Consider the following 13,912-nt stretch of genomic DNA (forward strand, 5'->3'; position numbering starts at 1 on the left):
CTATTCAAGAGAAGCTGATCTAAAGATCGACTTCTAACGGGATGGGCTACACACAAACTGAAATTTAGGCAATCCCTTTTCAATTGGATGAATCTCAATCTGTGTGTACTTAACTTTACCATATTCCTTTCTCCAGCAGGCTCCCTTCACTGCTGTGACTTGTTCCTTTCAGCTTCTAAGTTACTGGCTGTGGTCACACTCCAGCCTCCCCATCAAACAATACAGGGTTAATGTCCCTCTATGGTATGTGATGATGTTAACCACTTGCCTACAGGGCCCTTTTACCCCCTTCCTGCCCAGGCCTGGGATGAAGTCATATGAGGTCATTCCAGAACGAGAGCCACACCACCCCTCTGTCATTTGACGGTGGGTGAGCAGCAAGCGGTTAAAGAGGAAGTGAACCTTCTTATATTCTTTGTACATATAGGTACGTTTATAAGGCTTACCTATAAGTACTGTAAATATTGCCTAAACGTGCACTGTTTAGGATATATTTACTGTTTACTGTGCCGATTACGCCATCGGCACATGCGCTCTGAAGGAACGGCCGTCTGTGCAGTTTCTTCAGAAGCCTGTGTCTTGACTGGCGGCTCCCGCGTGCATGTCCAGAAGTGACATCACGCGGCTCCAGCCAGTCACACAGCCAGAGTCCGCAGCCCCCAAAAGAAGATGGGCGAAGATGGATGCGGCCTCCAGCAGGAACGATGAGGGTTTCGTTTGCAGGTAAGTTTAACATAAAGTGCTAGTATGCGACGCATACAGGCACATTATGCCTTTACTTTACAGGTAAGAAAAAAAAAAAACAGCAAGGTTTACTTCCTCTTTAAGGCTTTGGGTGAGGGAATACAGCTTGGAATCAGGATCCCCCCCCCCCCCCACCCCCCCCCCCCACCCCCCACACTGCAAGGATGGACTTTTTAACTTCCCTGGAGTTTGTATTATGTTAAGATTTTTTGATAGGTTATGAATTACTGGGACTTCTGAGGTGCTACATAGATGTATTCCATACACACTATATCTTATATATATATTGTTTCAAAGTCACGTGTTTTTACTGTGGTTTTTGGCGACATTGCAGCATTTTTTTACAGCGACTTTTGCCATTATTTTGTTCAGGTCACCAATGTAAAAAGCAGAAAAATGCCTGTAATCTGCCTCAAAGAAGCTCATGTTCTTTTTTGAGCTTAAGGCGTTTTTCAGGTGTTTTGCGTCAGGTGACAAAAGGCTCAGATGTAACAGGTGCCATTGAAATGAATGGGATTTTGCTTGTTGGGCATTTTTTCAGGCATTTTACAAGCATTTTATAAGATGAAAACACTCAGGTGTGAATGCAGCCTAACCTGTTCAAGAATGTCACTTTCTCATTCTGTCCCATTTACAGCACAGCATTGTATAGTGTACAGTAGAAGGCAGAGGAGGTCAGTACTCACAGGTAAAGGCCGCCATATGTCCTCTCACATCTTCAGTCAGTTCCAGGGAGAGCTGTGCTGTGTACTGGGTAGGAAGCAGTAATGTGATGATCCCTTCCTGCTCCGCCCACCCGTACTGGAGCCGTGAAAGCCCCGACTCAGCCAGACAAGAACCAGAGGAAAGAGACCATTTTCACCCAACTGTTGCTTTTGAGAGGAGCTCTGCAAGCTGTCTTCTGGCAACATGGGACATAGGATGGCGGCTAACTAACTTCTGTGAGGACTGCAGCCACGGTTGTGGTGTAAGCAGTCAGGAATTATCCAATGCTAACTCTGTATTTCCAGCTACAGCATCACTGACAGCAGGCAGCGGAGTGATATTCAGCTGTTAGGGATGCTGTAGCCGGAACTACAGAGACAGTATCGGAAAATGCAGAAGACTGCATGCTTACTCCTCGGCTGGTGGCTGCAATGCTCACAGGAGTTACACGTCCAAATGACAAACAGTCCCACTTGCAGCTACTAGTGTCAATTGGCAGAGGTGCAGAATGAGTTCTCACACATTCTGACAGCAAGAAAGCCCTGGGGTTTTGAGTTTTCTTGGGCATTAGGGTGTGCCTAGGCACACCCCTTATGCACGCCTATGGTGCTAGCAAACTAAACTGTATTTACCTTTATGTATTTGTGTACAAAAAAAATGGTTACAGTCCTGTTCCCTCAACCTCTAGGTTACAACACACTAACTGGGGGGGGGGGGGGGGGGGACACCAATGTTTCATTGGATCTGTCCAGAAACAGCGGACCACCTCTACCCGAAACCAGGGGCATAGGCAGGACAACCTAGGATATTTGTCCCTATTACATTGAGCTACCACAGCACAGTCACACACGCACACAAAACTGTCCCAGGAGCTATGCTCTGCTTAAAAGGGCCCTGCAGACATTCACTTTTTTTAAAACAGAGTACAAGTACCGATACTATTTATCAAGTGCTCGCTGATACCGATACTTTTTTTTAATGTCATGCAACAGTGGCATATGTCAGCAGTTTTTTTATTGTTATTGTATTTATTTTAAATAAAAAATGTACTGTGATTTTTTTTGTTGGGGGGGTGGATGGTGTCAGTGTTTATTTTTATTTTACAATTTAACTTTGAAATATTCATTTAAAAATACATTTGGCCCTGTTGGGGGGGGGGGGGGGGCTTTGGGGATATATCAGGGGTCCAGATACTCCTGATTTTTCCCCTTTGAGACAGAGAATGGGACTGAGGACCCAGATTCCCCAGTCCTGTTCTCAGCGACCTCAGCTGCACTGAAGATGAATGGACAGGAGACAGTGGCTTCTCTCCATTCATAAACTGAAGTATCCCTGTGTTCGGTATAGGGTTGCACCGATACAGATACTAGTATCGGGCCCAATACTGAGCAGTTGCATAAGTACTTGAACTCATGCAAATGCTAGACCCAATAATTGGGCAGCCTCAGGGATGACAGGTGCGGGCAGTTAGAAGAATCGATCTCCCTGTATAGCTTACAGGGAGATCGATTCTTCTAACTGCCCCCACCTATCATCCCTGAGGCTGCCCAATTATTGGGTCTAGCATTTGCATGAGTACAAGTACTTATGCAATTGCTCAGTATCGGTATTGGTGCAACCCTATACTGAACACAGGGATACTAGGGGGAAGAAGGTACCCAAAAACCCCACCTATCCACCCAAGAAGATATAGGGTATAAGGTGGGTGTGTCAACTCACCTTATCTTGAAGATGAAAGGGGTACTTTCCCCATGACAGAATGCTTCTCAGCGACTGTGACAAACCAGCTTCGATCCGGTCATATGCGCCCCCCAGTGAGAAATACTCACAGGCTGCAACCGCCGCAGATGGCTTATAGATCTCAATGAACTGCAAGGGCGCTGGTAAGCACCCTTGTAGTTCGTGAATTCCTCTTGCGCTGTAGTAACTGTCTGCCTGTCGGGGAGGTACAAGCAGACAGCTGTACTGAGAGTCTGCAGGAGACCGATGTTGCACCTGTGGATCTGCTCATTGTAAGTGCAATGCTCTGCAGACTCCTAAAAAATTTCAAAGAAAAAAAAAAAGCCAACTTTGTATGTTACTTGCAAAAAAAATGTGCATTTATAATTTTTTTTTAACGTGAACTTGCCCTTTAACTATGTACTCCGTAGAACAAATCACTTACATAAGCAAAGAGGACACTTACTTTTAAATAACTGTCTTTGGTAAGAAGCTTCACTTGTATTTCAGGTGTCTGGTTCTCAACATAACTAAAAACAAAACAGTTACATTAACCAATAAAAAAAAAAAATATGTGAACACATTGATTGTATGCGACTGATGTAGGAGCACCTTTCCTTCCAGGAAAAAAAGGTGGGTTTTACAATATACACACAGACAGGACAGTGGCCAAAGAGTTTGTACCTGGGCGATAGGGATTTAAAGACACCTGTTCCACATCAGGTCCACTCCCCTTGTGACTGACAGCAGGCGGATGCTATAGCCAATAGACAGCATACACTTGACTATGGACTCTGCCCACTGTCTGCTGTCAATCACAAGGAGAGAGCAGCAGATAGAATAACTAGACCCTCAGCTTTCACCCACTGTTCGCATCACTGGTAGCTAGGAGCCTGATGCTGTGACGCCAATAGTGTCCTTGACAGCCAGTAACAGGTGTGGAGGATAGGCAATAGCAGCAACAAACATACCACTCTGCTACAAAGTGTACAGAGACAGGCACTCTGTCAGTCTCAGTACACCATGTTTGAGTCGGTCCCCGATTACCTCCAGTATCATTACCTATGCGTATCATGTAGTATCAACCACTACACTGTTGTCAAAAGGTCCCCTCAATACACACTGACTGAATGGGAACTATCTTGTATCATGATCTTGTTATCTCATAACATTATTCTCATATTTTTGCGTACACTCCTCAAAGAATCATTAAAATAGCTTCTTAATGTTCAACTGCCGAATTGGAGGTAACTTTTTTATGTGCTCGGTATTTCATATGCACCATGCTATGTTGCCTGTCTGATGTGGGCAAGGTGTGAACACTGGGCTGTATGCTTTCTGTGCAGGGTGCACTGGAGTTTTGTATCAAGGAGGTGAATTAGTGGCCTGGAATTTTAGATTTGGCACCAAGAATTTGTATTCTTGGTGCCAATTAAAAATCACAGGCCATTAATTAACCTTCTTGACATTACTATATCAGGATATGGCACTGGTCTGACTAAGTCTATCAATTATACACTTGAGTTAGGCACTTGCAGTGTTTGCTCCGTACTAGGTACACTGACTGTATGAATTTGGTGCACATGGTGTGTGTGCTCTGTGCTGGACACATTTGTTGCATGTGTTTGGTGCATATGATCTGTGCCCTGTGCTTTTTGAGTGTAACGGAGTTGTTACAGTTTTCACTCCCCATGCTACTGAAATTACTCTTATATGTATGGTAAAATGCCCTCTTCCTGTAGCTCTCTATAGGTTTTTAATGCAATGGGTAACCTGCACTAACAGCTGCCATAAAATTTACTGTAAGATACCAACATTTGATCCAACAATTATGCAAGTGGAACCTGATAGCACAGCCCAAAAGGATTAACAATTTTTCAAATATATGTACATGCCTACTTGCCTCATAAAAGATGCCAAATGACGAATGTTTTCACATTGATTATGAGATAAGGTCTTCACACGATTCCTCATCTCTGGAAGGTCACAACACAAAACACTAAGCGGCTGGGAGTAAAAATGTTCTACTACTGACAGCTGCAAGACAAAGTAATGAACAATTTATTTTCCAATCTCTCTATAAAGAAAGTGAAATAGCAAATTCTGTATGTGTAACAGCATATTGATTAAATGATGTATTTACTAGCTGTAAAAAAAAAAAAAAAAGAGAGAGAACTTATTTGTATGAACAGCAAATAAATAGCTAATGTGATCTCAGATGCATAAAGCATTGATGGAAAGCACAATGCAGAGTTTATAATACATAGTGCAGCATGCAAAGAAGATCACAACTAAAATAATTTCATTAAGATTCAACCCATATTGCTTATGATCGACCCTACCCAGATCTCTGAAAGCAGGGTAATTGGAGGATGATTACAATTAATTGAAAGTATTGGTGTTGGATGGAGTTTAAGTGAACCTTCATACAGATTTTTTTTTTTTTACTATTGTAACCCCCCCATCCCCTAATCTAAAAAGTTGATTCCAATTGTCACCAGGGGGTCAGCTGCAAGAATAAGTAACAGGCAGCCTTCTCCAGGTAATGTCAGACAGAAAGAAAGTGGCATGGAACCTGGAACGTGGCAGCGGAGCAGTGAATTACAACAGGACAATGTTGTATTCTCTGGGCTGGTGGTGAGTGTGTTACTTCAGGGTAAAAGGTAAGACAAGATTTAAGAATCAACACAGGGAGACGGGAATGAAGCTCCCTTTAAGAACAGAGCCAGATCACCTAATGTCACACTTTAAAAAGTGACAGAGATTTTCCAATTTAAGATGCTGACATTGAAGAAGTCATGGGTGGTGACAAAATGTTTGTGTCGTGTCTGGTTACTGTTCTTATGGATGGGGATTTTCAGTCAGCAGCCTCAAATATTCATCTACATCAGGGATGCTCAACCTTTTGAAGAGCAAGGACCACATAAGTGACTTGGTAACCAGCTGCGGGCCACGATGAGCGGAGTGGGTGGATGACAGGTCTGTGTACACGCCACATATGCAGAGCGGGCACAGCCCACTCTACTCCATGGGCCCTCCGATCTGCCCAGATGGAAAGGGACAGATCCCCTTATGTTTTGTTTTTTAGCGGATCAGATTGAAGGTATGCAGGTATAAACGGACACAAGTCTGTTTACCTTTGGCGCTCCTTAGAGGTGAATAGAAGGTTTGATTGGGTCGGAACAATCATGTGAAAGGGGCCTAAGGCTGCTTTCACACTGATGCGCTGTGGTCTACCCAGAGCAGTGCACCTCTGGCTTTTCTTGGGGTTAGCTGCACTTTGCTATAGAATTCTATTATATCCTGCAGGTATTGTGCACTTTCTGAAAGCTCACCAAACCCGTAGGTAATAACAGAGGTCTATGGCTCAGTACAGTTTGAAAGCAGCCCGGTAACCACCGCAGAACAGATATGCCCATATATACACTGTGATTATAGAATTAAACATAGTTTTAATAACAGTCTTCAATTCGGGTATCGCCAGCTGTTGCCGTTCCAGGCAGAGTGCATTTGGTATCACTCCGCCTGTGACAGGATGTGGCGCTATACAGGAAGCATTGTCTTATGTGGCTCTGCTATGCAACTGCTTGCTTCCTCTACCACCAACTTCATTCACAACACTGCTGCTCTGGGATGCCAGGTTGGGAACCTGTGATCTGGGCTTGCCAACCAGCCATCCCAGAGCAGGAGGTCGCGGGCCACATCAGATGGCTCCGAGGGCCACATGTGGCCCCCCCTGATCTACATAAACAGGAACAAGGTTTCTGTTTGGTGGAACACCCTTGGTTATTAAGTCATAGTAAATAAAAAGGCAACAGAGTGATGCTCTAATATAATTTGCATATAGTTTAATGTTCGTATTTACCTGAAGGCCTTTGATGAAATTTTGCACTGAAAAATCATGGTACAAAAATATAGTGATGAGGACCTGCAAGACTCTTCCACCAAGCTTAAATGGAAAATTATTAGAGAGGAGAAGCTGGAAGAAAACAATATAGTATGAAAAAGTTTGTTCTTTTTATATTAAAATCTCATGATAAAAAAAAAAAAAAAAGAGACTGTGAAAAGCGCTGTGCTGTCAGTTAGATATGGCACACATCTATACTGTAAACATTATACTTTATATTGTACAAACTTTGCCATGGTCTGTTGTTCAACCCGAGACTCGCGATACAGTATAAATGCTTTAATTGTCACAGACCATTTGCAGTAGTAACCTCTTGGCGCTGAGTGCACACAAATATGTAGCCGCATATTTGTATGCAATAGCGCCGACAGCACTGTGCCGAGAGCGAGCTCCTGACAGCTCACGGAAAGTTCCCGATCATGTACCGCTGTGACAGCCAATCAAGGTGGTCACATGGCCATAAGCCCTGCTCTGCCTCTCGGTATAGTAAACCCCTAAAGGGTCGGTGGCAGCCAATGCCAAGGGGTTAAATCCAAAACAAAAATTTTATATATTGCAGTTAATAGATCTCATTAGATGTGGTGTCTGCATTAGTTTTCTTTTTTAGGCTATTCCCTCTGTTTTCACCTGGTGATCTGGCCAGTAACACACCTCCTGTATTAGAGTGCTCCCACACTGGTTATATGAGCACAGACGACATCTTTGGACAGCAGAATTGTCAGTCTGGGGGGAGGGCAGTGTTGAATATACTAGCAGTTTTATGTACAGTAACAAATTGAAGCCAAATTCCAGCTAACTTTTTATAAGCAGTTACAGCTAACCGTTTGTTTTTCTTTTGGAATAAAGGTTTTACATGAATAAATAAAAGCTGATCATTGTAAGCACCCCTGTCAGTGGTAAGTGGTGAAATATCTGCAAGACGGCTTGTTTTTTTTGAAAAATAACAGACTTGCTGGCCAGATCACCAGATGAAAATAGAGGAAATAAAGCCTAAAAAAGGAAACAGTCACAGCCACAACAATCTAAGAATTATTAAACTGCAATATAATAAATGTTTGCTTTAGGATTTAGTACCACATTAGGAAATATATACAATGTTTCTAGTATACCTAAAAACAAAAACATGAAAGCCTAAGACAGAGAAATGTGTTTAATTAAAAGGGATAACCTGTAGAAAGTACACTTTAACACTGAGCCCATGCAATAAAAATCGGATTATTTACATAAACAACAAAAATAATGTGGAGGCTGACATTTTTTTTACTTCACTGGCTGCATGCATGTTCTGGGCGAGTAGCTTAAACAATATTGAGTTCAAGGATAACTGGGCAACTCCAGCAGCAGATCAGCAGTGGCAGCCTACATCTTTCTCAGTAAACGGTTTCTTTAACCACTTGCTGACCAGCCGCCGTTATTATACTGCGGCAGGTCGACACGATCCCGCGAGCTGACATAGCTATACGTTGGTTCCTTTAAGTGGGATTGCAGGTGCACACGTGCCCGCTGCACTGGGGGGAGGGTGCTGATGCTCGTGACCACTGCCCACGAGCGATTGCGGACACGAGAGGCAGAACAGGGATGTGTGTGTGTGTGTAAACAAATCCCTGTTCTGTTCGGAGAGGAGATGCAGATCGTGAGTTCCTAATAGCTAGGAACCAAGATCTGTCATCTCCTATAGTCAGTCCCCTCCCCCTACAGTTAGAACACAAAGGGAACACAGTTAACCCCTTGATCACCCCCTAGTCTTAACCCCTTCCCTGCCAGTGACATGTATACAGTAATCAGTGCATTTTTATAGCACTGATCGCTGTATAATTGTCAATCGTCCCAAAAATGTGTCAAAAGTGTCAGCCATAATGTTGCAGTCACGATAAAATCGCAGATCGTTGCCATTGCTAGTAAAAGAAAAATAATAATAAAAATGCCCTAAATATATCCCCCACAAACCAATCAATATACGCTTACTACGATTTTTTTTTTACCAAAAATATGTAGAAGAATATATATCAATGTAACAAAAAGTGCAGCGCTAGATACACCTATGTGTAGAAATAAGTGTGTGAAAAAAATTATAAAGAAATATTCAGTGACTAATATCCCTATCGGATTAATCATAGAAATACTCACTAATAACAAAAAAATCTTATGTTGTGAATTTGTTGTGAATTTTACAACCCAGAGCTCAAAAAGTCCTCTAACATTAGTACTCGGGTATACTTATGTACAATAACAAACAGTTGAAGTCAATCAAAGTATGTAAATGACAGTGACCAAAGTCCGTTACTATTAATTATATAAAAATGTAAAATGTAAAATGTCCACTGGTATCAGTTGAACACAAGTGGTTTGGATATTTCGGCAGTCCAGACTACAGCAGAACTTATAATCGTCTACAGGATATTCAATGAAAGAGGTGGGTACTCTTACCAGAAAGGATGGACACAAATACCATATAGCAATGTGTCATAAAGGCTCAGAGGGGCTCTGATGGCCCAAGAAGACGGATTCCCAGCCAGATAATGCATCTGCTCAGGGTTGACCGTCACTCTCCTTGATCTCCAATTTTAGTAGATCGGCTATCCGTGATACAAACCTCCACAGAGCTTAATCTGGAATGGCTCCAAAAAGGATGCTCCAGTAGACGACTTTGCGGTCGAAACGCGTAGCGCGTAGAGCCCCTCTGAGCCTTTATGACACATTGCTATATGGTATTTGTGTCCATCCTTTCTGGTAAGAGTACCCACCTCTTTCAGTGAATATCCTGTAGACAATTATAAGTTCTGCCGTAGTCTGGACTGCCGGAATATCCAAAGCACTTGTGTTCAACTGATACCAGTAGACATTTTACATTTTTATATAATTAATAGTATGGGATATTGGTCACTTTCATTTACATACTTTGATTGACTTAAACTTTTTTTGCTGTTTGTTATTGTACATCAGTATACCCGAGCACTAAATGTTAGAGGATTTTTTGACCTCTGGGTTGTAAAATTTGCAACATAAGATTTTTTTGTTATTAGTGAGTATTTCTATGATTAATCCCATAGGGATATTAGTTACTGAATTTTTTTTTATAATTTTTTAGTTTCACACACACTTATTTCTACACATAGGTGTATCTAGCGCTGCACTTTTTGTTACATTGTAATTTGAACTTAGTTTGTGTGCCAGCAGCTTGGCTGTGTTATTCACAGAGTATATTTATTCACTTTTTCTATGTTTGTATGGTAGCGCGGTGTTTTCCCCTCCTTTTTGTAAGAATATATATCAGCCTAAACTGAGAAGAAAATGTGTTTTTTTTTTTTTTTAAATTGGGGATATTTATTATAGCAAAAATTACAAAAATGTTTTGTTTTGTTTTTTTCAAAATTGTCGCCCTTTTTTTGCTTATAGCGCAAAAAATAAAAACCGCAGAGATTATCAAATACCACCAAAAGAAAGCTCTATTTGTGGAAAATAATAGGATTTTTACGTCATACTTACCTGTAAGATCCTTTCTTTAAGTACATCATGGGACACAGAGTCAGGCTTATATTCATTACCTGCTGGGTTATACGTCATCATTAGGTGAATGGACACTGGTAGGTGAAAAAAAGGTCTTCAGACAGGAAGTGATCCCCTATATAATCCCTCCCATACAGGAAGCACTTCAGTTTTGTAGCAAGCACTGAATCCTCAAAAAGAGTGTCCCATGATGTACTCAAAGAAAAGGATCTTACAGGTAAGTATGACGTAAAAATTCTATTTTCTTTTTCATACATCATGGGACACAGAGTCAGGCTAATATTCATTACCTGCTGGGACGTCCCAGAGCAATAGCCTTGAGGAAAGGGAGACACCCTGCCAAACACTAGCCATCAGAACTTATACGGCAGCCCACAGTACACTGCAGCTGAAAGCCAAATCCTCAGCTGCTCGAACATCCACTTGATAAAATTTTGTGAACGTATGCACTGAAGACCAGGTAGCAGCCTTACAAATCTGAGCCACAGATACCCGATGGCAAAAAGCCCAGAAGGTTCCTATGCCCCTGGTAGAATGAGCTCTCACCCTAAAGGGAGGAGCTTTATGTTTCAGACCGTGGGCCTGAATGACCAATTGACGGACCCAATTACAATGGAAGCTGCCTGTTCCTTCTTGGGTCCTTTTGGTAAAACAGAGAGTCTAATCCTCGGATCTCCACAGATCTAGACAAATGAACCTCGATTGCCTGGACAACGTCCAAAGAATGCAGTCGTCTCTTTCACCGAACGAGGCTGAGAAAAAAAAAGAAGGCAAAATAACGTCCTGATTTAAATGAAAGGCCAACATCACTTTTGGCAAAAAGGATGGAACAGGTCGTGACATGAAGGATGAAGGTGAAGGATCAAGTACGCTTCCTGCATGAAAAGGCCATCAACGCCGACACCCTTCAAGCCGAGGCGATAGCCATCAGGAAGGCTATTTTGCATGACAGCAAGTCTAATGGAATTTCCTTAATGGGTTCAAATGGTTGTTTCTGTAACACAGACGGCTCCAAGTTCAGGTCCCAAGGACACATAAGTGACCTAATGGGGGGGACGCAAGTGAGTTGCCCCTTGCATAAAGGTTTAGATCAGTGAATAGGAGGCTAAAGGCCTTTGGAAGACTACTGATAGGGACGAAATTGACCTTTCATTGTACTCAAAGCCAATTTTGATCAGGGTGACTTGGAAGTGTCCATGGCCCATCTATTGTCAGTCTCACAATCTCTGGGAACCAGGGCCTTCTGGGTCAGACTGGTGCCACCAGAATAACTGGAATCCCCTCTCTCCGAATACTGCTCAACAAATGTGGAAGAAGAGGGATCGGAGGGAAAGTATAAACCAGGGAGTACTGGCTCCATGGAACTATCAGAGCATCTGCTCCAATTGCCAGAGGATCTCTTGTTCGAGACACAAACTGCTGTAGCTTGTTGTTGAACCTGGATGCAAGTAGGTCGATCTCTGGCCATTCCCAATGTTGGCAAATTTCCTGGAACACCTCTAGGTGTAGGGACCATTCCCCCTGGCAGATCTGCTGGCGGCTGAGATAATCTGCCTTCCAGTTCTCTACTCCTGGGATATGGACTGCCGATATAATTGGCACATGTCCCTCTGCCCAGACTAGTATGTAGTTCACCTCCTTCAGAGCTGAACGACTCCTGGTACTGCCTTGGTGGTTTATATAGGCCACTGCAGTTTCTATTTGGGCGTTTTTCCAAATTAGGGGTCACTATAATACAAAAATTATGTTTTTGTTACACTTTAGTTGTTTAAATTGAGGTTAACTTTCTCTCAGAGGGATTTTTTATAATCTGTTGCGATATCGGCAGCTATTCCCACAACCAATATGGCGCCATATAGCCATTTCCTTGTATGTCAGAATGAGGCTTGGTTCTATTTAATGCAGCGAGTCAGTGTATCGCCCTATCCTCATTGAAAACGTCTGCGTATGACGAAACGTGTCTGGGAGAGCGTAGCAGTGACGTCACGCGTCGATTTTGAAGGAGGAAGGGCTCCGAATGTTGCCGGTCGGATTTTTTATGGGCTTTTAAATCTACATATGTTTGTAAATACCAGTATTTGTTTAATAAATTATCTTGCATACGGAATTATTCTATGGTCCCCTTCCTTTCTATATACTATATGATGGAAAGAGCCTAACATCCTGCAACACTTGAGAGGCACTATTGGGGTTTCCATTCAGATGTTAGAGACTGTGGCTGGGTTATAGCCGAATGCTGGTGTGGGTTGGCCCTCTGGTAAGCGGCTTTCCATATGGTGGTGGTTCCTCACACAGGTGTTCTTATTCAACATATTTGGGTATACGCTTTATCCAGAGACTAACATTTTTATTAATTGCATACCATACTCACGTTGGATGTCAATTACCTTCCGGTTTGCTGGACCTGGTTGGACTTATTGCGGGCGCAGTATTTTCTATTTTTATTGTCTATTGTGTTTGTCCCACCAAAATTGCAGCCTTCTTCACTTTCTGAGTTTTTAGGGTAGCACAGTTTTTTTGTATTCCACTGCAGTGGCATTGTCGGACTGAACTCTGATGGGCCAGCCCTGAAGCTCCACCATCCAGGACCGTAGGGTCAGACGTACTGCCGTAATTCTAGGACGTTGATGGGCAGGGTCTCTCCCCAGCCTGAGCCCGTACGCTCCAAGTTACCAGGGGAAAGGATTTTCCCTTTCGCAGGTTCTGATCCTGCAACCACCAGTTTAGGCTTAAGCATGCCTGAGGAGATAAGCACATTGGATAATCCAGTGGTTTTCTTCCTCGTTCCAAGCCAACAAGATGTCTTGTTGTAAAGGCCTGGAATGGAAATGGGCATAGGGCACTGCCTTGAAGGAGGATACCATCCTCCCTAGAAGACTCATACAAAGCAAAATGGAGGGTCGTCTGGTGCCCCTTATCTGACGCATCTGATCCTTCAGGGCACAGATCCTTATGGGTGGCAAGAATAATACTGCTTGGACCGTGTTTAGAATCAGACCTAAATATCTCAGACTTTGAGCTGGTCCCAAGGCTGACTTTTCGATATTTCTGATCCAGCCTAAGCTTTTCAAATACCTCACTGTGTATATTATGCTCTGTTCTAGAGCTTGTACTGAGTGGTCTCTGAGCAGGAGGTCGTCTAGGTACCCAAGCACCGGGATCCCTTGGGCCCTTAAGCGACCCGGTACTGGTGCTAGGACCTTTGTGAACACCCGGATTGCTGTAACAAGCCTGAAGAGTAGAGCCACAAACTGAAAATGACATTCCTCTACTGCAAAACGTAGGAACCCCTGATGAGGCTGAAAGATAGGTACGTGTAAGTACATGTCA

The 13,912-nt window shown here is 42.9% G+C and overlaps 1 protein-coding gene across 4 annotated transcripts in view; it reads right to left on the minus strand.

Moving 5' to 3' along the window:
• The window catches only part of ORC3 (origin recognition complex subunit 3), a 214,572-nt gene that overhangs the window by 103,061 nt on the left and 97,599 nt on the right, over positions 1 to 13,912 (minus strand). For all 4 annotated transcript variants that reach the window (XM_077487275.1, XM_077487272.1, XM_077487273.1 and 1 more), the window contains 3 exons: positions 7,034 to 7,147; positions 5,072 to 5,205; positions 3,635 to 3,698 (listed from right to left, as the gene is read on the minus strand). In XM_077487275.1, the coding sequence (XP_077343401.1) occupies positions 3,635 to 3,698; positions 5,072 to 5,205; positions 7,034 to 7,147 (312 nt within the window). The remainder of the gene's footprint in view (positions 1 to 3,634; positions 3,699 to 5,071; positions 5,206 to 7,033; positions 7,148 to 13,912) is intronic.

The sequence above is a fragment of the Lithobates pipiens genome, unplaced genomic scaffold (genome assembly GCF_037356315.1).
Source record: "Lithobates pipiens isolate NorthernLeopardFrog02 unplaced genomic scaffold, aLitPip1_a1.2 Scaffold_18, whole genome shotgun sequence".
Classification (NCBI taxonomy): Eukaryota; Metazoa; Chordata; class Amphibia; order Anura; family Ranidae; genus Lithobates; species Lithobates pipiens.